The sequence below is a fragment of the Marmota flaviventris genome, chromosome 3 (assembly GCF_047511675.1).
Source record: "Marmota flaviventris isolate mMarFla1 chromosome 3, mMarFla1.hap1, whole genome shotgun sequence".
NCBI lineage: Eukaryota > Metazoa > Chordata > Mammalia > Rodentia > Sciuridae > Marmota > Marmota flaviventris.
The window spans coordinates 137648005-137674744 of NC_092500.1; the positions used below are offsets into that span (position 1 = coordinate 137648005).

At 37.4% G+C, this 26740-nt stretch overlaps 1 protein-coding gene across 1 annotated transcript in view; it reads right to left on the minus strand.

Moving 5' to 3' along the window:
* The window catches only part of Mtmr7 (myotubularin related protein 7), a 64481-nt gene extending 45499 nt beyond the window's left edge, over positions 1 to 18982 (minus strand). Inside the window, exons 1-4 of the mRNA XM_027954690.3 lie at positions 18860 to 18982; positions 17141 to 17303; positions 9009 to 9166; positions 1418 to 1546 (exon numbers count right to left, since the gene is read on the minus strand). Coding sequence (XP_027810491.3) covers positions 1418 to 1546; positions 9009 to 9166; positions 17141 to 17303; positions 18860 to 18955 — 546 coding nt within the window. The 5' untranslated portion in view covers positions 18956 to 18982. The remainder of the gene's footprint in view (positions 1 to 1417; positions 1547 to 9008; positions 9167 to 17140; positions 17304 to 18859) is intronic.
* Between the last annotated feature and the right edge of the window lie 7758 nt (positions 18983 to 26740).

Here is a 26740-nt window from a genome sequence, read left to right on the forward strand (position 1 = left end):
GAACACTTATACATCTCTGTCTGTGATCTGCAAAGCCATTTGATTCCAAAGGGAGTCCATGAGACTCTACCTAGCCCAGGTGTGGTATAAGCCCTAAAATTAACCTTATGAGTTGCCTTGACATCTGGTGAAACTGAGAGGTCCCCAATGCAAGCTCCCCTCAACAATCTGCTTCTATGGATAAACAATTCTCCTTATCTAGCAGGGTAGGGGCAGTTGATGTTCATCCCCGAGTATGGTGTTTCAGTTTCCCAGAAGACCACAGAATTATTCAAATAAGCCTGTCACAGATTCCTATAGGAGCCAGGGGTGACCTCATCAGGTTGATGCTACAAAGCCTGCCTCTCCCTGACCCTGCTTGTCCCTTGAACCCCAATGCAACCCCCATGTGGATCTTTGTGGCATGTGGTACCCTCCTCCCCTGGGCATTGAGTCCATGTGATCTCAAGCTGCTGTGGATCTACTATGTCCATTGTGAAGCGTCATGAGTTTGGCCATCCCATCACTCTAAGCCACCCTAGATTCACCAACAGGTGTGTAGGACATGATTACAACACTGTGTATGGCAATAGTGGATCTAAAGGGAATTAGGAACCAGCAGCAGGGGCATTTATATCAAAGGAACCTCAAAAGGTTCATAAAATGAGCATGGTTAGATCTGATTCCAAAGGGAGTCCATGAGGCTCAACCTAGCCCACTCATCTAACCACCAATTCCCACTGCCCAATGTTAGCCAAGTCATCTTACCATCAAAATGTCCCTTTAGTAATAGCCACCCCCCCCCGGGGGGGGGGTGCATTCCAGTATTTTAACTATAAAATTGTTATTCTTGTTTACAAGCACAACGTTCTATTGCTGGGGGGGAAACATAGTCTTAAACCTAAAAGGTCAAAATCACAAGAGAGAAAGATCAGTACACTTATAGAATTTGTATCCCCTAACTTTTTATGGAAGATGGCCTGTTCCATGTGTGGGTTTTGATGAGCAATGACAGCCAGAAGATTTCTCAGAGTGAGGATACTCAAAGGAACATGGTCATTAAAAGGGGGATGGAAAGAAAAGGAAAAAAATGTGTCGCAGACTTCAGGGGCTCTTCTAACATCAACATGCAAAGGTCCTCCAGCACTGGAACAGGCAGTCTCTCAAGAGGACTGCTTAGAGGAGGGTCAGAATCATAGAAGATTAAGCTCAGGTACTGTCTGAATCTAACCCATTACTTTATTGTCAAACACAGAGGTCCACTTCTATATGAGATGAAGGTCTTAGCATAGTTGCACTGAGTTATGCCATACCCAGGAAGAGCCACATACCTCTAAGAATTCAAACACACTGTGAACAGAGGGCAGCTAGAAAAAGGTCTGGTGATGATAAAACAGAAAAGCAACGTGTAAAACAAAAGCATGCCTCGGAGACTTACGTGGTTATCTTTATAGTAGTAAGAAAGGGCAGGAAATCGCCGTCTACTCCGGAATTTGGAACTCCCTACGATGATGTGTGCCGTGGCTGATTTGGGAACATACAGTTCAGTCGGGTAAGAGTCACAGACCTATCACCAGAAAATACAGAAGGATTTTTAGACAATTGAGTAATCTTTTCTAAACTGCCACCAGAAATTCCACTTCACCATACTTGTAGGTGGCATACGTTAAGTTTTTCAACCAAGTTACAGAGGAAGCTCTTTTGAGAAAACCAAAACACTTCCAAGTAATAAAGTGTCACTGATTCTTTGTGATGATTCTGACAATAAACAAGATACCCCTGAGCATCCTGTCCTTCTACACCGTCCCTGTTCTCCTGGGACCCTGTTTGTGAAGCAGTCCAGTAAAAATTGAGCATCCTGTCCATCAAAAAGGGACAAATTGTATTTTTGCCTCCTAACAGCTGAGAAAACTTAAGCCAGTAGTATTTGATTGAAAGACTGCCTGACACTGGGGACAATTTTCCTAAAATACAAGCACAGTAGCTGTCATCAGATTACGTTTGTGTCCCTGGCACAAAGGCTCGCATTCCTTTGCCCTCCCTGGATACTCCTGTCCTGCCTTCTCAAATCTCATCGATTCTTCCAGAGCCAAACCAAGTTCCAGTTCCCTTAGGGGGACTCCTCTCTGATCCTCCAGTTCATATAGACTTCTGAATCTGATTTCCCAATGTGCCACTCATTACCACACAATACACAGCTTTATTTATATTTGATTTTTATAAGTGTTGATTTGTAAGTGGTAAGAAATGATTTACTTTTTCTGGCAGGAATCATCACACTGGAAACTCTCATACCTTAGAAGGATTTTGTAATTTGCTTCAGCACCTGGTTCTGATTTAGCAACTTTATGACCTTGGAGAAGCCAGACTACACTGAGCACTTTAGTTTTCTAATCTCTAAACCCAACACTGCAGCAATAATATCTCGAGGGGTTGATAAAATGATCAAATCAGATAGCACTCGTGACAAAGTACTTTATAAACTGTCACAGCTGACTGGAACGCCAGTGGGAGCAAGTTATAGCTGTTGCTCAACACATGTTTTGCTTTTGCATCAGTCTATCAATCTTTCTGCAATGTGTCAATTGCAGTTTCCTGGGCTTCATCAAGCAGCTGTTTATTTCCTTCCTAGGCAAATCAAGAGTTCTCAAGTAGGTGGAGTAATGAGGAAATACTTTATCTGCAGATCCTCTGTCCATCTCCACCCACCCTTACCACTCTGGAAGATGGAACTGAAGGGAGTGCAAGCCAACTACATGTGAGATCCAAGTCTCCTAAGCTCTTACAAATTGTTTCATCATGCTGCCCTCCCTTGCCTGCCTTTACCATCTTCATTACCAGACCAGTGGACAACATGGAGCAGGAGATAAAAGGGCCACAAAGGGTATGTCCACAGACCCAAAGCATAATTTTCGGATTCCCCCAAAGATATTTTAGGAAAGATTACCAAAGAGTTTACTGTGGGCTCTGGCACCAGCACTCTGGAGGAAACTCCTGTACCAAGAACAGATGGCCAAGCCTACTTGGACTGGGACAGCTAGAATGACTGCTGCAAGACACGGACTTCCGTCCCCATGCCAACCCAGTGTCTAAAGCCGCCTGAAGTCAGGCTGTTAGATCATTACTACATAGACCACTCCTGCTTGTCTGAGGTTCAAAAGACATGCAGTCATTACACCAGACAGACATTTTCTTAAAATAACAGTTTAAAAAAACAATAAGTAGGTTTTTCACTAAGTTGGGGATTACCTACTTTCTTCCTTACAACAACAATAAGGAATTGCAAAATTTTATGACTAAATGAAATAAGATTAAGTAGTAGGCAGTAGTTCTCAGCATACTTATTCAATATTGCTTCTGAATATCAAGAGGTGAGTAAAAAACTTTGAGGTTCCTCCCAGGTCCTTTGACGGGTCTCCCAAAGCCAGAAAATGCCCAGCTTGGCTCAGGTCATGGCCCTGGATGCACCACAGATGGAATGAGACCAAGAAAGAAGATAAACATCTGGAGCCCACTCTCCTTGACACTCTCAATCCAACTTAAGGACCATATTATTGTCTATGTGTGCACAGTCTTCTTTGTTTACCTGGGCACACAGACCCCTGCCCTCAGACTATCAGACCTCTCACTCTCCAAGACAGAAAAATGTAGACCTTCACAGCTTAGTGTGTGCAAAGGCCAAGAACTTAAGAACCTGAGCCCAGTCAATAGCAGCCAGGCTTGCACTGGCTGGCAGGATCTCCCCCTAGGAAGATGATAACCAGTTACAAAGTTTCCTCCTTTCCCCAGAGCACTGGGTCTCAGGAGAAAAACTCCATGGTACATACAGAACTTTCTGAAGAGTTTCTCATGGGGAGCTCTAACAAGTTAAAACACCTTTGAAAAAACTCAGACTCAGTGCCAGTTAAAAAATACAACTTCTCATAGAGCTGAAGAAAAGAAATTCATCCTGCTTTCATCAAAGTAGACAGCGCTAGCAAGTGCAAATTAAAGTAAAAATCCTACACTGAAAACTAAAAAACACTGATGGAACAAACTGAAGAGGACACAAATAAATGGAAAGGCATCCTATGTTCGTGGATGAGAAGACTTAATACAGTCAGAATGTCCATACTACCCGAAGCAACCCACAGATTTGAGGCAATCCCTATCAAAATCCCAAGAGTGTTTTTTGCAAAAGTAGAAAAATTCATCCAAAAATATGTATGAATTCTCAAAGGATTCCATATAGCCAAAACAATTTTAAAAAGAACAAAGTTGGAAGACTCATACTTCATAATTTCAAAGTATATTCCAAAGTCACATATATTTTATAGTAATCAAATAGTGATACTGGCCTAAACACAGACAAATAAATCAATGAGAAAAGAACTCAAAAACAAACCATCACACACAAATACATATTCCAGTTGACCCTCAGTAAGGTTGTCAAGCCCACTCTAGGAAAAACACAGCTTAAACAAATGGTGCTGGAAAAACTAAATACATACATACAAAAAATTGAAGGCAGACCCTTATCTTATGCCATATTCAAAAATTAACTCAAAATGGATTAAAGACCTAAATTTAAGATAAAAATTTATAAAGTTCCTGTAAAAGTAATTCAGGGGCTTTATATGGTGATGCACAACTGTAATTCCAGCTTCTTGAGAGGCTATTGCAGGAGGATTGTAAGTTTGAAGCCAGCCTTGGCAATTTAGTGAGATGCTGTCTCAAAAAATAAAAGTAGCTGGTGATATAGTTCTGAGGTAGAGTGCCCCTGGGTTCAATCCCCAATACTACACACACACACACACACACACATACACACACACACACACACACATGACATAAGGGAAAAGCTATATTGCCATTGATTTCTTACATATGATACAAAAAAAAGACAAAAAAGAAATAAGATCAATGGGAAATGGGACAGATGGGAACACATCAAACTTAAAAATGTGTGTCTAAGTACAATCAAAACAATGTAAAGGCAACCTATGGAACTGGAGAAAATGTTTGCAAATCATGTATCTCCTATATTATTACCCAGGACATAGAAATAACCCCAATAATTCAACAACAAAATCAAATGACCTGATTAAAAATAGGCAAAGGGCTTGAACAGACATTTCTCCAAAGAAGATACACATAATTGTTAGGGTTGTCACCATTTAGAGTAAAACAGAAAATAACAAGTGTTAGCAAGGATGGAGAAAAACTGGAACCCACTGTTGGTGGACTGTTAAAAAGTGCAACCACTATGGAAAACTGGAGGAAGTTTCCTCAAATTTTTAAAAATAGAATTAGCATACGATCCAGCAATCCCACTTGTGGGTAAATAAACAAAAGACTTAAAGCAGAGTGTCAAAGGGATGTTTGTACAACCATGTTGACAGCAGCATTATTCATAACAGCCAAGAGGTGAAAGCAAACCAGATGTCCATCATCTAAGGAATGGATAAACAACATATGGTGATCTTTAATGGAATATTATTCAGGCTTTTTTAAAAGGCAGGAAATTCTGTCACATACTATAACAGATTAACCTTGAGGACATTATGTTAAGTGACCTATGCCACTCCAGAGACAATATTGTATGATTCCACTGATGTGAGGTTATATAAAATAATCAAATTCATAGAAACAGAAGTAGAATGATGGTTGCCAGGGGGAATGGGGAGTTGCTGTTTAACGGGCACAGAATTTAATTTTTGTAAGCTGATTTATTGTAGAGATAAGCTAGACAATAATGTGAATATATTGAGCATTACCAAACCATATACTTAAAATGGTTAATATGGCTCACTGTGTGTTACGTATTTTTTACCACAATAAAAAAAATGTGGTAAATTGTCACTTATACTACAGGCTCAGAGCTGCAGTCCAAATTCTAGTAATGAATCATGTACCACATTATAGCACAGATGAGATTTTAAATATGGTGGAAATATAAGCCACCATTAACCTCAATAAGCCTCCCACAATTTTGTCTGGTTTTGAAAATCAAGAAAGAAAATTCAGAGAGAATAGGAAAAGTTCATAAATGTGAAAAAAGCTTTTTTCCTGAAGATTTTTTCCCTGAATCTTTTATGTTTCTTCTGATTGTGCCTTAGTTAATTATGAAAATAGATTAGAAAGCTAATCATTTTAACTTTTAATAAATAAGGAAAACAATTTTCTTTTCCTTCCACTAAATAAATTAGCCTGCCAGGAGTGCCCGCACGTCTCTGTGTTGTCCTACCCTGAGGAATTTTCTTGGTAATTCTTTCGCCCCATTCAATAAACTTTTGCTGAGTACTTACTATATTCCAGGCATTGTTTTTAGGTACTGGGGCAGATATAAACAACAGAATTTGGGGCCTTGAACATCTCATATTCCCAGAACAACTGATCTTTGTTGACCAGGTTATAAACTTCCAGTAAATGAATTGCTGTCCCAGGTTGTTTTCCATCTCAGATGTGATGCAGGTGGTCTGAGACCTCTGTATTCAAGGCCAATTACTCAAGAATTGGGATATACCTACATACAAAGTTTCTTCTTAAACATTTAGGATCTAAAACTTGTTTTAAGAAATTTATGATGAATGAGGAAAAGAAGGGTATGAACAGCACAAAATGACTTATGTATAAACAAATAAAATAGAATAATAATACATAAAACATAGGTGTAGCAAACTGAAGTAAATGGCTTTTATAAAATCACAGGTTTGGGATATATTTAAAATTGTAGACCAAGAGAGTTCAACTAAAAATTTAACCTAGTAATAAATGCCAATTACTTTATTTAAAGACAGATAATTCCAAAGTTGGATATAAAACAAAATCCTGGCTCCGAGAGTTAAATTACCATAAGCAAGTATCATAAATGATGGAGAAATGAGGACAGAACTGACATAATAATATTAATAATTAACCTGTCCAAGACTACACAAATAGAAAATGGCAGAACTACCTCTAGAGGCCTAAGTCATCATACTCTATGTCTGGTGTCAATTCCATCATCAGTAGTTTTCTTCTCCATCATGTGACACCATTTGCCCCACCTACCTCAAAGGATCTATGAGAAGAAAAATAAAATGACTTGTAAAGGAAGGAATCAAAAAGTACACATCTTCTCCATCATGAGACGAAAATCACAAGGAAGGGATTAGGACAAAACTCTCTCAGTGGACTAACAGAAATATTCTGGAAGAACACAATTTGTATCCTATTTCTAAAATGGTAATAAATCAGGATATATCATCTTTTCCCCTATTTCAGTGATATTTATAAATTCAGAAAATTCCCTAGGTTTTTACCTCTTCTGTCTCAATGCAGTTTATTGATGGTTATCTTTGTTTTGCTGCGTGTTACTTTTGAAAAGAAATGTTGAGTAACATGTTTTGCAGTCTGTACAATGTAGGACTTTAATGACTGCTCATGAGTCATGTCTGTAATGCTAATTCTAAAAGGAAATCTTGTCAAAAAGAAAAAGAACCTGCATTTCCAAGAAAACGCTATTACACTAGATGTGGCCCCACTTCATTTTCTTCCTTGCCCAAGGATGTGTACATGCTTTTTATTTTATTTTATTTTTTAAAGAGACATCCAATTTTCTTCCTTAAACTTGGATTTCCCTTCCTTTTATTTCCAGCCTAAAAATTCAATGCAAAGGCTGGCTTCAGTAAGAGAAAAATCTAGACTGATAGTGTTACCCAGATACTTTAAAATGATTAAACAAGGCTTCATTGTTAAATTGAAGTGTAATTACAAAGAGGAATCAGTATATTGAGTATCTATTCTACCCCAAATAGACTATAAATGCAGGATACTCTGAAAAAGGATGTGGAAGGACCAAACCTAAAGGAAATTAAGATTTATTATAAAGCTATGATAATCGTAATAACTAAAAATGTAATTATAGAATTTACACAGTATCAAATTTGGACAAAGCTTAGCAAATAGACCAGGGATTTTATTTTTCAACAATATGCTAAAATATAAAACTTGATTAAAAAAAAAGAATCAAGACACCCCAGGAACTATCAACAGCTCCTGAGTGGAAATATTTGCAATAGTTACACAAATTATAACAGATTATTACCTAAAATATATAAAATACTTCTATCAGCCCTTCCCCCCAAAAAAGACAATCTTACAGAAAAAAAAGAGCAGAGATATGAACAGGCAATTGCCAGAAGAGTCAATGTGAATGGCCCAAAACGCAAGCATTACTTAGATAAGAAAAAAGTTATCAAAGTAAGTAGATGAGAAAAAAAAATGAAGGAAAATTTTAAGACAGAAGAGTGGACTCGGGGTGGGAGGTTGCCTCAGGCCCTCGGTTCAATCCCCAACACTACAAAATAACAAGAATGAAAAAAAAAAAAGCCACAGAAGAATGTTAAAGTATTGGGGTGGTGGGTTGGTAATTAACCCCCCTCAGTTTTTTGTAAACTTTCTGGAAGTTTCTTACATTAATATTATTGCTTCAAACAGTTTAAGAATAATGAAGCCAACACTGATGTGAAAATCCACCACTGCAAAGAACATGAATTTCATTTGCTACTCCTGTTTCCCTCCTCTCTGTTCCTTTCTACAAGAGTAGACATATTTCCCCACATCTCTCTGGGGGAACCTCTTGGTGACCTTGTGTACCAATCAAAAGTCCAGTGAGCACACTGAGGAGCTGGTGCCAAACTGCCATCAGAGTCTCTCTGACTTCCCCACTAATCGCTCCCTGTGCTATAAAAAGATGTGATGGGAGAATGAGGTCCCAGCCAGCCCTCCCACCAACTGCCTGGCCACAAGGTCTCCACAGGACCTCCTTGAATTTCCAATTCCTCAAACATAAGAGGAGGAGTATCTACTAGTGATGGTCTCTAAGGTTCCCTTGTTCAAACTTTCTGATTCTAGGTGCAGAGAGAAAAAATAAAGCTAGCAATAACTAAGAGAGGCTTGGGAACCCACACACTTATACCTACAAAGAGACAAAACACCCAAAGGATATGAAAGTCATGATTCCATGTGGACTGACTATTTGGATTTCGCTAACTGCCTCCACTCACTTTATAGTCTCTATTCACATCACTGAGCTGCCAATAATTATTAGGGAGGCCCATTCGCTTGTATTCTTCACTGAGATCGATCTGCATCCAACCTTGTTCTCTTTCTTCTTTATCCAGCTTGGGGTTGAATGAAAAGCAGTATAACTCCTCATATTTCACTGCAAGAAAAGGGAGAATAAGCCAAATCAAGCTGAGTCAAAGCCAGAACCAAATCTCCCCAAAAACATTCTGTCCCAGCTAGAGCTCACCATCTCACCCCTGGCACAATCCCAGAAGCACCCTCTGTGACCAGGGTCACCCAGCTCCTCCTCCTGACAAGGTCTTGGGGCATCTGGACTCAACTTTGCAAGAGCTTCTTTCCTTTTAGAAAACAGGGCTTTTTCTCCCTGTGTTTCCCCCCACCCACCCACCTAGTTGCTTTAAAAGTGAATATTTTTTTCCAAACCACATAAAATATGAAGCATAAAAATAATGAAGAATGTGTGTGTTCTTTAGACATCAATAATTCAAGATATATATCTCAATTTGGGGTTTGGAGTAGCCTCTCAGAGGTAGAAAGGAGGCCAGGCCACTTCCACATTTTGATGCTCACAATACTAAAAATTAAAAAACAAAACAGTTGGAAAAGCTGTTTATGTTTAAAAACACTTGAACATATAATAACTACTTAAATATAACTTTACTGCTCATATCGATAAAATTCATAATAAGATATCAATGTGTAAGACACAGTGGTCTGGTCATGGAGTCAAAGGATGTACCACCAAAGTCTTTTCTCAAATTTTTCATGGTATTTCTGTCTTTATATATTGCCTTTTATGCTTGTGAGGCCAAGCCCAATGACCACATTGTTTTTCTTTTTGCAATAAAATTTAGGATTTGGTTTTCTTCCTCGATTCTTGCCATAAAAGGAAAGTGTCCAGGCCAGCACTGTCCATCAGAAATACAATGCAAGCCACATATGTTATTAAAATTGTCCTTGCAGCCACACTTTAAGAAGTTAAAAAAACGAAATTAATTTAGTAATATTATTACTAAATAATATTATTACTAAATATTATCATTTCAATATGTACATGATGCAAAGTATATTAATATTTATACATTTCATTTTCTACCATCTTTGAAATTCCATGTGTATTTTATATTGAATGACACGTCTCAGTTCAGATTCAGTCACATTTTAAGCACTAATCAGCCAGTCACATGTGACCAGTGGCTACCATATTGGACAGTTCAGACCTAAACATTACTAATAATAATTAATGAAGTCCTTGTTTGTTCTAGATTCTGCCCTAATAAATGTGTTGATCCAGTTAGTAAGCACTGTGGTGGTTTTACAGATGAGAATGAGAGGCAAAGAAGTTTGAGAAACATTCCTTTACACAGGGCCACAAGGCTAATGGGTGAGAAATGAAGACTGAAATGAGGCTGTCTGGTTGCAGACTGTAGGCTCCGGACCACGGCACACACGCTCCTCCAATGCAGATCCTTCTTTGCTCTTCCCATACTTTCCTTGTTTCATGCCCCTAGTCTTCCTGTTTCTCTCAAATAAATTTCTCCATTTTTGTATTTTTCCTACATCCTATTTATTCCTTCACTTGCTAATAGTCTTCAGTTAGCATAATTTTTTTTTAAAGGGAGAGAGAAAGAGAGAGAGAGAAAGAATTTTTATTTTTTTTATTTTATTTTTTTTTTTTAGTTTTCGGTGGACACAACATCTTTACTTTATTTGTATGTGGTGCTGAGGATCAAACCCAGCGCCCCGCGCATGCCAGGCGAGCGTGTTACCGCTTGAGCCACATCCCCAGCCCGAGTTAGCACAATTTAAAGCTCCTAGACACATGTATTTGGAGACCCTATAAATAATCTCACCACCAGCAAGAGGATGAGTTACACACGGGCCGTTTCAAACTCATGTTGGTTGCTGTTGAAGTGACTCATACACATGGAAGAAAGACATGGTCGTATTTTAAGTCATTACACACACACTTCTATGAATAAAAAGAACTTGACTGGATACCTTAGACTCTTTCAGTCTCTCTTGATGTCATCTTTCTAAATTTCAAAACTTGAAATACTGACTATTTGAACAAATAATAAAATACATACAGGTGCATGGACACATAAACACAGAGCAGACTCTTCCAGTAAAAATGGTTTCTTGTCAGCTTATTGGGAGACAGCATAAAAAAAAAAAAACTGAGATCCTGTTCTGGGAACAGCTGCTTCAACACTGACACATCTTTTCCATCTCTAACTACCATTTTCATGACTCAGGCTTCTGCTACCATAATGTTAACCACAAATGCAATTTGTTTAAGATGCCAAAAGAATCTCTTGAGAACACTACAGTTCCCTCTGAAGAAAGAGCTGATGAATATGGGGTAATAGTGGAAGTTAAGTTTTCTTGGTTAAATATTTACAAATAGGTTTAAAGGTAGAGAAAAACATTCTAGGATTCCTGATACTTCTCTGTGTATGGGCTGATGCCTGTTTCTATTCTACTGCAAAGAGGCAATAAAACTGTACATAACAAAAGCAAAATTAATTCATAACAGACATTAAAAATACTCTTAAGACATCAAGATCACTCTAAAGACATTAAAATGGGTTGACACTGAAATTAAAAATTTTCTTTTGGATATTTTTAAAGAAAAGGGTGATCAGCCAAACGTCAGGCCCAACTGAAATAAAATTCTATATGAAGGCAGAAAAAACTCCCTTTTTGTAAGTCAAAGCTCAGTCTTGTTAAAGTGGGCAGCTTCTTGTTAAAATGCCCAGAAGAAAACAGGACTATCTGCTCTGAAAAATTAAAAGTATATTAACACAAATGTAAATGTCACTGGATATATCCCACCTTGTAATTTTATGTTCCTCTACTCCCAGTTCCTAAAAAATACATAACAAAATCTTTAGCAAGCAGCAGGGAGGTAAGATCAAAAATTGAAGGCTAATTTTTGTTTGTTTGTTTCGGTTATAGACCTTTTAAAAAATTACATATTGACAAATTATAGTGGCATACAGTTATGAGGTACAGTGCCATGTTGAGATTTTTAAATATGACGTGGAATGATTAAATCAACCTAATTAACATATCCTAACCTCAAATATTTAACATTTTTTAATACTTATTTTTTAGTTGGACACGATATCTTTATTTATTTATTTTTATGTGGTGCTGCAGATTGAACCCAGGGCCTCACACATGCTAGGCGAGCACTCTACCGCTGAGCCACAACCCCAGTCCAAACATTTAACATTTTTATGATTAGAACATTTGACGCAATACTGAAATACACAATATTCAATTACTAGCTATGTTTGCCATGTTGTGCAATAGAGCTTTTTTTAAAAGTCAGGCTTATTCTTCCCATCTTGGTGAAAGGAGAGTGCAGACATTTCTTCAACATATTGACTTCAGATCTTTTGGATAAATACTCAGAAGCAGAACTGCTGTATCATGTGGTAGTTCTATTTTTAATTTTTTGAAGACTCTCCATATCATTTTCCATAATGGCTGTAATAATCTACATTCCCACCCACAGTGTATGAGAGTTTTTTTTTCCACCACATCCTTACTAGCATGAAAGAATTATCATCCATCTTTTTTATATTAGCCACTCTAGCAAGTGTGAGGAGATCTCTCAATGTGGCTTTAATTGCTTCTCCCTAATGATTAGCAATGCTGAGAATTTTTCTTTATGTATCTATCCTCTTTTGAAAAATGTCTGTTTAGGCTCCTTGACCATTTCTTAATCAGATTATGTGTTTTCTTTCTTTAGAGTTCAGTTCCTTACATATTTTGGATACTAATCCCTTATTTTAAAAAATGGCTTGCAAATATTTCCTCCTGATCTTCACTGTTAAGTGTTTCTTTGTTGTGCAGAGCTGCTTTTCATTCTAGAAAAATCTTTAAACTTCATAGAATTTTAACTGAGGGAAAAATATTTGCCTACTCTATCTAGAAAAGTTCCATCCCTCAGTTGATTTGCCACTCTTAAAATACCTACTCTTAAAACATGTCTGATACTTCACTGTGTTTGCACATCACAAAGTCTGGAGTCTTTTGCTGTTAGGGACCAGCAGGTTCAAGAGGATGTGCCCTGAGGGCCGCATTCTAAGAGGCCCCATTACTGGAAGGGCACAGGAGTTCTTTCTTCCCATAAGAATGTTTGTGTAAATATGTCAAAATAGACTCTACTGTCATCTGAAACTGAAAAGAAGAGATAAAAATTTTTAAAAAGAGAAAATACTTTACATGCCTCTGGACTGAAGGAGTAAAATTCATGGGCAGCTTGAATTTTAAAATTAAAAAAAAAAATTTTTCAAAAAAAGTGTGTGGAAATAAAGATTCAGAAACCAAAATGACAATTGCTAACATGCTACATGAAATGAAAAGTGAATATCAGTTCAGCTGCATTTCTAGAATAGCCTAATCGGTGCTTCAGTCAAAAGCAGGACCTTCACCCAAACATAGAGATGCATGTTTTGACTGATGTTATTTCTGCACTGTTCATGGTGGTCTTCTTTAACCCATGGAAACATGTCACTACAATCCAGTTCCATCTCCATTGCTCTCATCAACATCCTTACTCTCAGATAATCTCACTCTAGAGAAGATGCAAGGAAGGCTTCTGGTGGAAAACTCTAGACTTGGAACTAGCAAGCCAGCAAATGGTGCCCCCATCACCTCCCACTCTCTGCTCCTTCCCTCCCATACAAATGAAAGGATGCTCATTCTGCCACCAGAAAGAGAGGGATGGGGAAGACAAAACATTAGGGAAGGAAGGGAAATCACCTAGCTTGATTCCCAGGTATTGGGAAAAGGTTATGAAAACAGAATATTTAGGGAAAAATATGGAAGAACAGCCTCTTATTAAAGACTAAATGAAAAAATCAGAAGGCAATTTAATATTAAAATCAAAAGTACTTTAAAATTGAAAGAAAAACAACACCATTTCAGCATGAGCAGAATGTGAAGGATGGGTAAGGAGGGCAAAGTTACAAGCTATATCAGAAGGACACAGAAATATGGGGGGTTTGGGGCTGGGGATGCGGCTCAAATGGTAGCATGTTTGCCTGGCATGTGCACGGTGCTGGGTTCGATCCTCAGCACCACATACAAATAAAGATGCTGTGTCTGCCGAAAACTAAAAAAAATAAATATTAAAAAATTCTCTCTCTCTCTCTCTCTCTCTCTCTCTCTCTCTCTCTCTCTCTCTCTTCTCTCTCTCTTAAAAAAAAAGAAATAGAGGGTTTTAGTAACTCATGATAAACAAATTGCTCCAGATATTCTGCTGAATTCAAGAAACTAAAATAAATATAGTTGAAAGACCATCTGGAGTAAGGTGAAGCTAACACAACTTTTGTTGGATTTTGCATATTTAAAGTAAAAGTAAGGAGGATGCCTATTTTTAATTAAGCATTAGGACTACTGACACTAACACAGTAAAAAAGGACTACTAGACTCAGATTAGCATCATCAATAAGAAACTCCACTTTAAAGTCCATTTGAATATCAATGACTAAGAAGAAACATAAAAAGTTAAAATTAAGCAAATGAGACTACCTTAATTATGAGTTTTTTTAAAAATCATAATAAATAAACTGGGATGGGGGTGTAGATCAGAGCACAGCATGTGCTTTGCATGTGTGAGACCCTGGGTTCAATCCATAGCACAGGAAAAAAAAAGATTGCAGAGGAATTGGGAGTTGAGATGCTGAGATGAACTAGAAAGCTGTAATTTAGTAAAAATGGGAAAATAAACAAAAGAAATTATTTAAATGTTAAAGGGCCCACAAACACTAAAGAAGGAAAAATAATTGATATAAAAACAAACAGCAGAAAGCAAATTAGAAGCAAGAATTAAGAGAACATGGGAAAAACAGAAGCCCTTGAGAAACAGGGGTCTTTCAATCAGAAAACTTTATCTCCTTATTCATAATTGGATCTATGGGGTTTAACTTATTTTCTCATTTAGGTCACAACTTTTATTTTAACCTGTTTCTTTACTGAGAATTAAAGAGCTTACTGAATTTGGCCACATTATTTTGTATCAGAATCTTTCATAGCCCCTGACCAAATGCTTACCATTATTCTTACAAAAAGCAAAAAAAAAAAAAAAAAAAAATTAAAAATAAAAATAAAACAACCTCTCCCAATTTTTCAGTAATTTGATTTACCCTCATCCCAGAAATCCTAAGACTCTTGAGAGCTTTGCAAAGATCTCTTTCACTGTGATATACCCAGGGGAAGGAGAAGGGGAAGGGAAAGGGAAAGGGAGAGGGGAAGGGGAAGGGGAAGGGGAAGGTGCATTTTGGAACCTATCCTTAGAGGGTTCTGATGAACTACTCCTTCCCCAGGTTGAGAGTGGCCTTTTCATATCTGACCCCCTCTACCTCTCCTCATCTCCACCCAGTCTCAAAACACTGCTTCCAGGGGTGGAGCCAGTAATATGTCCTGACTTCAGCACTGCCTTTAATATAAATCTGTGAAACCGCCTTTAGTTCTATTTTATCTTCCCACACTTATTAAAGCACTGTGTGTTACATAAACTGACATTTCTAATGCCCATATTCAAACTGTTAGTGAGTCTTTTTAAATCCTCTCAGGTGATGGCTTTAACTCAATTAATTGCTATGCTTCCTTTTTTGGAAAAGGTAACCAGTCAGGTCTCTGGCTGCCTTTAATACCTAACTCCCAAAACATCACCTTTTAAGAAAAAGTACATATTTTTAAAAGCAGAGGAACAGAATGGTTTTCCTCCTTGTGGATCCTCGCAGTGAAAGTCCTGGCACTTTTCTGGCTCCGGGCCACAGCCCCCTCCACCGCTGTGATCTACTCTTCCAGCTGCTCAGCCCTTTCCCAGTTCTCTGGACTATTACTAAATCCCATTAATCCGGTCACAGCACATTTATTACCCAGTACATCCATTAATCAGTGACACAGAAGTTGCTGGCACACAATTCTCCTCGCATTCTCTGCTGCGTGCAACCTAATGTACATCTTCCCAGAACTTCTGTTCCAATTATAGTGCACCCTCCAAAAAGTTCAACTGCTTTTCTGGCTTACTCTGCATTTCTTTTCAACATACTTAGAGGAAAAGACCTCAACCAACTGCCTTTAAAGGGGAACAAAGCAAAGTCAAAATTACCAGATTTTGACAGCTTGTGCATGCATCATTTCCATTAAATATGGCTCTTAGCTACCTACAAATGATATGGTCATATCATAAGGATCTCAAGACCCCGCCAATGCCTTGAAAAGTTCACAAACTTCTTGTCCTGAATCAAAACGCATCTGGCAAAGTAAATAAGCACATATCCTATTTCCCTAATTGAGGACTGCTATATAACACTTTACTTCTAGATAAATGGTGTTTTTTCACAGTATTCTCTGAAGGAACCCAAAAGTTCCCTTAAGCAGAAGAATTTCATAGCTGACACAAGCCACAGAGAAACACAAAAAAACACTTCTGTAGAAGTAAGTAGTAAACTAAAGACCCCAATGTGACACACAGGCTAGAACAAGATTGTAAATGAAAGAAACTATTTTTCGAAAATAGACATTCCTCCCACCATATCTAAGGACGTTCTGTTTAAAAGAATCAACATATCCATACCCCAAATATTCACTGATGCTAACAAAAGTCTAGTTAGGTGCACCAACCTTGAAAAATATGTTTTACATCAAAAACCAAGGAAACCAAACCTTAAAATCCCTGAGAGGAGGAGGAATATACAAGAAGCATTTGGTTAACAATGCTGCAAAACAATTTATCAGTTCTGTCTTGGGCCCTCATTCAAGGTGGTTCAATTACCATAGTATATCAGAAGGACATAATTTTAAGATGATTTCATCCTAAAAGGAAAACACACAACCTCTACCAAGAAAATGTGAATACCAAGATTAATGAAAGAGGCCCATCAAGTAACAAACTCAGGAGAAACCCCCAAGGACAAGGAATTACATGGCAGGTGATCATTCAGACTTCTTGGCCTCAGCTAAGTACAAGGACGACATACAATTCCTAAAACAGTAGTATTCATAAAACTGAACAAATTCTTGCACATGGTTTGTGATTTGCTTAAGAGTGGGTCCATATTCAATGCCAAGTCCTCTGGCCTACCTGGCCGTGCAAGGCGTGTCAGAGAGATGTACACGTCATGGCAATCTCTTTCTTGTGGTATGATGAGCTGTATGATCTGAAAGTTCTTGCAGCGAATCAGAAGAGGACATCCAGTAGCAGCTGTTGCCTGTTTTTCAATGGTGGAAATCTGACTGTGAAGAATCTAGAAACCAAAAGTTATTTTGGATGCACTAAGCACAAATAACCAACAGATATGACAAGGACTAACACAGGTCTTTGAGCCACACAAATAAGAAACACAACCCAACCTTCAGCTAAGTCACCACCTGTGCCCAGATAACAAGAAATGAGATGTTCCAAGTGAGAACCAACTGTCTCAATTTAGCTTTTATATATATAAAGCTTTCTGATATCCAGCATAATTATTTTGAAACAAACTATTTAGCATACAATTGTGCACAACTTCAGGTAAGAGAACATTTGGTACTTAAATGTTGAATATGCTTAAGAGCTAAAATTAAATAAGGTCATGGGAAGTTAGTAAAATAAACTTTTTGCAATCAACAGAAGTTAGAGATGGCTCCACTGGGAGGTGCCACCATGCTCCTTAATTCCACATGGAACACTCAAGTTCAATAGCAAGTTGGGGTTGTTGTTTTCTGAGCTGTTGGTGGTCAGGCAAGCTGCAGAAGAAAGGATTTATTTTCGTTTTTAATTTTCTCTTACTTTCAAGTGACAAATCATAACTATGTACAGTATTAGGATACAATGTGATGTTCTGATGTATGTATACAATGAGGAATGATTAAATCAAGTTAATATACTCATCACCTTGCTTATCTATCATTTCTTTAGGGTGAGACAGTTGAAATTTGCTCTCTTAATTATTTTGAAAGATACATTATTACTGATTATAGTACCTCTCTGTGCAATAGACCTCAAAACCTACCTTTCCTAATTATTTGAAACTTTGTACCTTTGGTTAACAACCTTCCATTCCCTCCCTCCTTACCCGACTTCCAGCCTCTGGTGACCACTGTTCTGCTCTCTAAGGAAGAGATTTCACTGAAGAGAAATCATGCTAAAGTGCATTTCTCTGGTCTTTCAAGGTCCACACTATATCCTCCATGGCAGCACTTCATTCTCCAAGCTCCTGTCCACCCCACAGTGCCTGCCACCTCTGCAAAAATGTAACACTGTCCATGGAGTCTGGAAAGGGAGATATCTGCCATTCAGGGATTCTGGTCTGGTCATAATGTCAAGGTTAGACTACTGAATAAATTAAGAAATATCTCATATTTTTATTTTAAATAGCAGATGGGACTCTTCTCTAGATTTTCTTTTCAAAATTATCAGATAGACAGAAACAACCTAATAAAATGATTGAATGGCTGCACTATAGGATCCTGCAAATAATGTGTATATTACAAATTAAGCACTATGAAAATGCTGCATCTGGCATATCGACATTATTGAATATCTACTTGATGGTTATAATAACATGAAGCACTTGTACCTGCAGGCTATATCTTGGTTTGTCTTTACTGATGTCCAAGTGGTTAGTGTTAACAATGATTAAGTTGATTGGGTGGATATGACTCAGCAATAGAAAAGGACAAGGCACACATTCCAGAGACAGTCCTTTGAACATCCAGACCCCAACAGCCCCCACCTTACCCTGAGGAAAGAATTGAGGGTCACATTATTTTACTTCCAGCAACGGAAAATACGAAAAGCCAAAAAACAAGGAAAACATACCCATGTTTCTTTTCTTGCATCAGGTACATTTTCTACAAATATGACGTGAGTAGCTGTCAGATACAAAGTACCAAGGGCTGCTTTTTTAGAAGACATTCGATCAACCAACCGGACATTTTCAACCTAGAGAAACCAGTTTGATGGAAAGAGTTTTAGTGAAGCAAAAGGGCTATTCAGAAAATAGCAGAAAATCTCCCACTTACTGTAATGTAGAATTTTGAGAATTCCTACAGTAACAAAAACCAAAATGTGCCCCCTTATTTAGACTTCAATATGATAATGTATATAGACGATAAATATTCACCAATTACTAAAAGATGACTTTAAATGTACTACAAAGCATTTGTAGATTCTATCCTTTCTTTGAGGTTTAAAGAGGTCCAAGTTTTCATTTCATAGTAATTACACAAAAATTCTAATTTAAGGCAGAAAGTGTATGCAGTAAAGCTCTGAGATTACACAGTGACTATGCATGAACTACATTCTATGAAAAAGAAAATGATATGTGATCTCATGTGTTTCTAAAGTTGTAGAAATGTCCTTATGGTTGTTTGCTGTCATACAAACCATAGTAGGAAATACAAACATATATTTTGGGGAAAAAAAGTATCAGAGAACTGTATATAAAGAAACCCTACTTTATATACAGTTAAGATCCTCATATTCATTTAGGATAAAATCTTTTGAATGACAGAATTCTCATCATCGAGCTAAAAATTCAGTGGTTGCAAAAGATGCAAGCATTTTTCAAACATTCAGCTGTTTGTGTGGAGCAATGTCAAGGATGTGTGCCCTGGGATCATCCCAACATGAAATGCAATGGAAAGGTCAAGACAACCTTCACAGGACACCGGAAACTGAAACTGGAAATGCTGATAAAACAAGAGTTCTTTTATCAATTGAATTAATCATATTGTGAATATACCAATTAATTAGAAAGCTTTTATCATACACATTATTTATTATTTGAAACAAATAAAGATAAATCTTATTCTGGAAATATTTCTTTAATAATGATTTCAATTTTTTATATGGTTACAGAGCTGTTCCATGTCTCCATTTTTTTCCTTAATCTTCTTTTGGAATATATTTTCTTTATAAAGTATCTTCTATTTTCAAATTCTTAATATTTTTAAATCCTTCTCTGGGGTCAAACCTCTCCCTTTTCATCTCTTCTCTAATTCCTAATATTGTGAATTGTGCTTTTACCATTTTGTGATTAGACAGGTAAGGTCTTTTTCTTTAAAGCAAATAGGTCTTAAATTATCGACTTTATAATTTTTCTCTTTTCTAATTTGTTAATTTCTGATTTTGATTGTTAATAAATGTTGTAACTTGCCTTTCTTGGGCATATTATATGGTTTTTGTTTATAAATCCCCAGATTTAATAGTTTGTTAATTTTCATTATGTTTGTTTAATAACAAAAGTTTTTAAATTCAAGCATTTTCCTCCAAGTAAATCTTTGGCTGCATCCTTTGAGTTTTGTTTGTATACTCATTCTTCAAGCTTTCTAAAAAATCTGTAATTGCAGTTTTTATTTCTTCTTTGACCCAAGAGTTTTTATGGAGAATATTTTTGAATTCCCACATGGTTGGATTTTTTTAATTTAAAATTTTGTTATTAAACATTCTATTTTGAACTAATTACAATAAATGATATTATTAAAGAGAACTGTGGAAGAGAAAAAATAAGGGGATATGTTATTTTTAGAACATTTTTTGGGGGAGAAAAACTCATTTGCATGCTAAAACTAAGCTAAATTAAGCGTAGGACCAGAGGTACTATACCAGTTAACATCTAAAAATAGAGTACAAATAAGTTTTTCCTGGACTTAGGGCTAATGAAACAAGACTTTTGGGGGATAATATATTGAATATAAAGGAATATTTTTGAACCAAAAGTATTTAGCATAAATTACTTTTTCCTACAGAAGTGACAGAAGCCATACCACTTAAATTATTTTTAGAAAATCGAGTAGAACAGAATAAGGTACACAGAAGTCAATAGATTGGAATACATAGTGGGAGTTTTCCATGTCTATTTGTTAACTTTGGATGCTGCTGCAGGAAAATTAAATTTCAAAATTTGGCAATGGTTCTCATAGGTCCCAGAGCTGTCAAAAGCAATTCTAAAGTTATGGAAGGAAAAAAGAAATGATTAAAAAAAAAAATGAGGGAAACACCAACAGCATGATTTCCCAGTGATGTGTAACAGCAAAAGAAATGAAGAGTAAAGATTAAAATTCTGTTACCTAATAAATTCTGTGAAGACAGAGAACAGTGTTCAGGGCTCTGTCATGGTACATACTAAGCCAGAGCAACTTAAAAATGAAATAAAACTCAGAGTTCCAGCACCACTCTGAAAACCCACTGGTTCCACGACTGCCTCATCACTGAGCTACCTAAATTCTATCTCATCTACATATGTAATAACTTACACAGCAATAAGGCTTCTTTCATATTTGGAGAGATAAGACTCAGGAAACTACCCATTTCTTGAGGCAAAGTTATTGTAGCTTAGCCACAAACTCCTGGGAACACGGCTTAAAACACACTAGATATGCATGCTCTGGGCAGGGCATTTAACCTACGTGAAGTTACATACATTTTTCACTTCCTGACATTTCTGACAATGAGATTCACATATGACTAATGTGATGTCACTGTGTCATTTAGTTGGCACTGCTTTTTTCTTTCTTGGTGGGACATAAAATCTGCTGCCTCTTACCATCACTGGTTTGCTGAAATGCAGTAAATTTATAGTCTTTGGCTTATAAATGATATTTGAGGCCATGGGACTGAAGGGAGAGTATGCAGAGTGGAAAGAGAAGAAATATGAAGAAATTCAGTGTTTAAAGGTCCCATAGAAGAGGAGGATCTGAAGAGCAAAGTTGACAAGAGTGGCCAGGAAGGGGGCCATTATGTTGCTGTCAGGGGGATGGCAGAGGGAATGCTTTGAAAGAGGGATTTTTTTTATGTCACATGGTGCTGAAAGATAGAGGAAGGCAAGAACTGTAAGTTGTCCATGAAACACACTAGCAACCTTAAAAGAAGTGGTCCTGCAAGCACCAGGATCAGAAGCCATAACCAAGAACCTGACGCACAAACTCACAGGCACTGAGAAGGTAAAGAGCTCCTCTATGCAGAAGTGAGGCTGTAGGGTACAAGGCCAAAGCACATTAAGAGCTTTTCAGAAGCAAATGGCAGATCAAGATGCTGTAGAGACAGAAGCCCAGCACCCACACTGTGATAAACACAGGAAATACACTGACTCCTTAGAGGGATCTCAAAGGAACACATTTTAAAGGATTAGAAAAAGGAGATAAGGATGATTGGGTAAGGATTTGTTTTCCTACTCATGGTAAAATCTCTTCCAACCCCATGAAGTTTCTCAGTTTTTAAAACTGGTCTTCAAGAAAACAGTGGAAGGACAAGTGTGAATAATATATTATGCTTACATCTTTTAAAATACCTTTATTTTGTGTATTTTTATATAGTGCTGAGGATCGAACCCAGGGCCTCACATGTGACAGGCGAATGCTCTACCATTGAGCCACAGCCCCGACCCCCATTATACTTACATTTTAACAATGTTGTATTCATTACCCTACAAAGTAAAAAAATAGAAGAAGAGAAACAATCGAATTTTCAGTAATTTAAATTGGGTTCTTTTCAAAGTTTTTATTAGATCATGCTTTATACGACTGCCTTCATAGTAGCCCACAAATATTATTATTCACAATAATGTTGTTATATGTTTAATGTTCCAGATATTTCACTCAGATTTCTCTTTTATCCAGAAGGTAACAATCATTTTTTTCTTTCTTATTAAATAACATATTTTAGAGTAAAAAAAATAAAAAATAAAACTGGTCTTCAAAAATTATGTACATATTGATTAAATGTTCAAAGATTCAGTAATATAGAAGGAAGAAAATCACCCCTAGGACCATAATTCAAATACAAGCACTGTTACTTTTTTAGAGTATTTTAAAAAATACCTATACCTTGTTTAAAGTGTTTTATTACATAGTAAAGTGCTAGAAGAAATAATCCCCAGGGATGAGATGGACAAGTATAATCTAATCTGTTAAGTCATTTGCTCTAAAGTAGCATCAATCCTTCCTTTGCCCTAATCATCCAAACAGCTGGTTATATACCAAAAAGCCTTCTTTGATAGTTTGTTGTTGTTTTTGTTGCTTTCTTTTTTTGGGGGGCGGGGGGTGCTCAGGGTGGAGGTAGAAAGGTTGTAATTCAGGAAAAGGCAGATTCCATTCTAGCTGTCATTGAATAGAGATGCACACACAAACGGATGGTAAAACAACCTGCCCCGTGTACTAAGCAGCAGATATTGCCAGAGAAGACTGCAAAAATGCAAGAAGCCATGGAAGCTGACAGAAATTCTCAAGAGAACCTTTGACTTTGGAAGGTAAGAGAATGGGGGGTGTTCAAAATAACTCTACCAACATCTCACAGATCAGGCCAAACACAGTCTCTTGGTTTATGTAAAAATCCTCAAAATAACAACCAATATAAAAAAACAATAAATATTCTTAGAATATGTGCTTACTCTATGTCATACTTCATTCTATGGTTCTGCATCTCTGACCTTAGTTAATCCCCTATATCAGTTAGGTTCTTACATAAACCCCATTTCAAAGTTCCGTTTACAGACTTGACAAATTTCCTCAGCTCATGCAGGGAACAGGAAGCAAGGCTCAGTCTGTAGCTAAGGTTCATCTAACTCCAAACCCCAAGGTACTCATTCATCATGGTCTTTGAGGTCATTCTAGTACTGTTACTTAAAATTAATGTTTAGAATAATCAGCTGGCAATTATTTTAAGCAATCTTATACATGAAATTTGATTTTGAAAACACAATGCTTTAAGACAAAATTATATTGTAAAAATATATGCAAAACTGTTATCAGAATGCCATCCTTTGAGATAAACCCAAAGACAGAAACTTGGAAATAGGATATGAGAGCCCAAACACTGGCACAGACAGATTTTCAGGATTCTCAGAAGAAATAAAAGGGAACACTGAACATCTAATTCCATGGAACAAAATGCCTCTGTGTAGCACTGAGTTAGGTTCTGAAAAGAAAAACAAAGACAGAGTCTTTGTATCCCTCTAGAAACTTACAGATCCAACAGAAAAGACTGTGCCCCAGTTTAACATCCTTTTTTTATTCCTATCCCTCCTCTTTTGGTGTTAGATTGAAGGAGGAAAAAGGTTTTGTCAGCTTTTCTGGGCCAGGGCTGAAAAGCTTCAGTCAAAACATGGGGCTCCAACAAAGCACTGCCAGGTCTGAAACAGGACACCCTGGCTACAGGACACAAGTCCTTCTTCGCCCTTCCCTCGCTGCCTAGGAGTCAGGAGGATCTTATAAATCACAGAGAGACAGAGCCTCTCTTCAGAAATTCTGATGGTGCCACCTTCTAATTTCAATCTTAATAGAATAATAAATATGGATCTTTGCTTTCTACCCTGAAGGTCAAATGGTAGACTGCTGAAGATTGTGGGTTCCAGAATCATCTAGGACTATCTGCGTAAGTAAAGCCGCTCTGCAGGATAAGGAGTTCACAGAGCCGGGTAGAGTTACCATTCATTGAAAAGGACAGGAGGAAAACCAATGGCACTAGCCACAAGTTTTGCCCGGGACAGAGACCAAGTTCTCAGTACCATATAAATTAGGCTAAAGGTCACTGTCAATCATCCGGGGGAAGAGATCCAGAGACCGTTGAACAGGGAGAAATCAAAATGTCTGCAGCAGCCAAATCCTAAGACAAGTTTATGTTCTAATCTAAGAAAAGCAGCTAGATAAATAGTTTGTCATGCTAAATTTGGTATCATGACATTTTCTAACTCTACCAACATGAAAAGAAAAGTATTTGCAAGTCAGGAGGCCTGGGCTCTGGTTCTGGTTCTGGTTTTGAAACTGAACTGTGGGCACAGGCAGTTGTACATTTTTCCTTCTGGGTTTTGCCTTCTATAAAGAATCTAAGGGTTTCTAATGTCTCCCTCCATTCCAGCAGGCTGCAGCTCTGACTCAGTGGCACAAAACAGCAACTGTGAGAACACAGACACAACAGAGACAGAGCCTCTCTTCAGCAATTCTGATGGGGCCACCTTCTAATTTCAATCTTAATAGAACATGGATCTTAGCTTTCTACTCTGTAAGTCAAATACAATTCAATATTAAATTCTCCAGAAATTCAGCTATCCAGGAATGTGGTTGAACATCGAAACTCTGTGGTTTTCTAAGGAAAGGAAGCCCCCGCCTCAGAACAAGGGTGCTGCGACAGTCCCTGAAATGGGGACAGAGGCTACACTGACATCCACAGTTCTAGACCCAAAGTGGGGCCAGGAACATCCCAAGCCCATGCACACGGGCCACGTAGCCCAGGTGAGAAGTTGCCAGGCTACAACTGGCTATTTTTCATTCTTAACCTGTCTTAAACTCCTCCCTGTCTTACACTCTTCTTTTCCTTTTTGCTTCTTTCAGAGAGGAGTTAGCTAATAACTAGGTAGGAATCCTAGAGTTTCTGTAATTCTAGGAGACTTCTACTTCTCATAAGTAAGTATCATTAGATTTTTAATCTAAATTAAAAGTCTTGTTAAAGTATTAAAAACAAAGCCTTTGGTTGGCTTTCTTAAAGAAATGACATCTGACTGAATCTCTTTTTAGGTGTCCTATTCAATCTAATGCCATAAAAATCCTTAAGAGACAATGAAAACTATTTCTGAGAATGTACATACATATCACAGTGCCCACTTTATTTCTAAAAACAAAAAAATTAGCCATCCATCAAATTTTTTTTTCAGTCTTTGATGTTGATATTCAGACTACATGGCAGACACTTAGGGTCTGCCTACTCACCCAATGCCCTCCTCACTGTTCAGAAAGAGCCTGAGTGACAAGGATGACTTCTGCAGAAACCAAAGTTGAGACAATTACAGTAATGAGAACCTAAAAGTACAGGCAGAGTCCATTTCTTCCTAAAATGTTTTTCAGCTGTGAGCAGAGCCATAAAATGTGAAAGTATAGAATACAAAAATGTGCAATAATCATACGGTGAAAAAATATGTAAAAGTTAATGTAGTTCTCTTGTACTGTGCAGTATTTAGCACAGTGATTGGGATAAAATAGTGAGAGTTCTGGTCAGTGACTATAACAACCTCTCCCATGGTGCCCAATAGCCAGCCACCAGGACAGGGCAACATGAAAAGCAGCTGAATTTGCTGTGATGCACACGAACCAGATTCCTGGCCTGATATCTTCTCAGAAAGGAACACCCACTGCAGGGTGGTGTGGAAGCTTCTGGGGAGAGCAGATGCCTTTGGATATGGAGAGTTGGGAGGTGGATGAGTGTGGATGATACTGGTATGAAAGCTCTTTTGCCTTTAAGTAGTGCCTACTCCCTTACTGGCCATTTAACTAAATTCTGGTGCCAAACTGGGGCACTCTGTAAGTCTAATTTTACAGAAAAGTTGCTAGGAAAGAAGGCAGCAGATTCCATGTTGGTAATTTTTTAACAAACAGTAATTATTACTAAAGAAACCCATAACAGAGACATCAGTTTTGCTTTCTGTCCCCACTGAATGCTCACCTCACATCTGTGATTTCATTTCCTCTGTGTTAAACTAGTAGTAACTACTGATTCTTCCAGAAAGATGGACTACTCAATTATAGTTGGCAAAGTACTCTGATATGCAAGCAGAAAAATTAAAACAATAACAAATTCTTCAGACCATTCAGAACTGCTATAATCTCTTACAATTACAGAAAAAAAAAACATTTAACTTTTCTAATTTAAAACAAAAAGCACTTTTTACCCTTACATAAAGTTGCTTAAACAAATAAAAAGTATTATCCA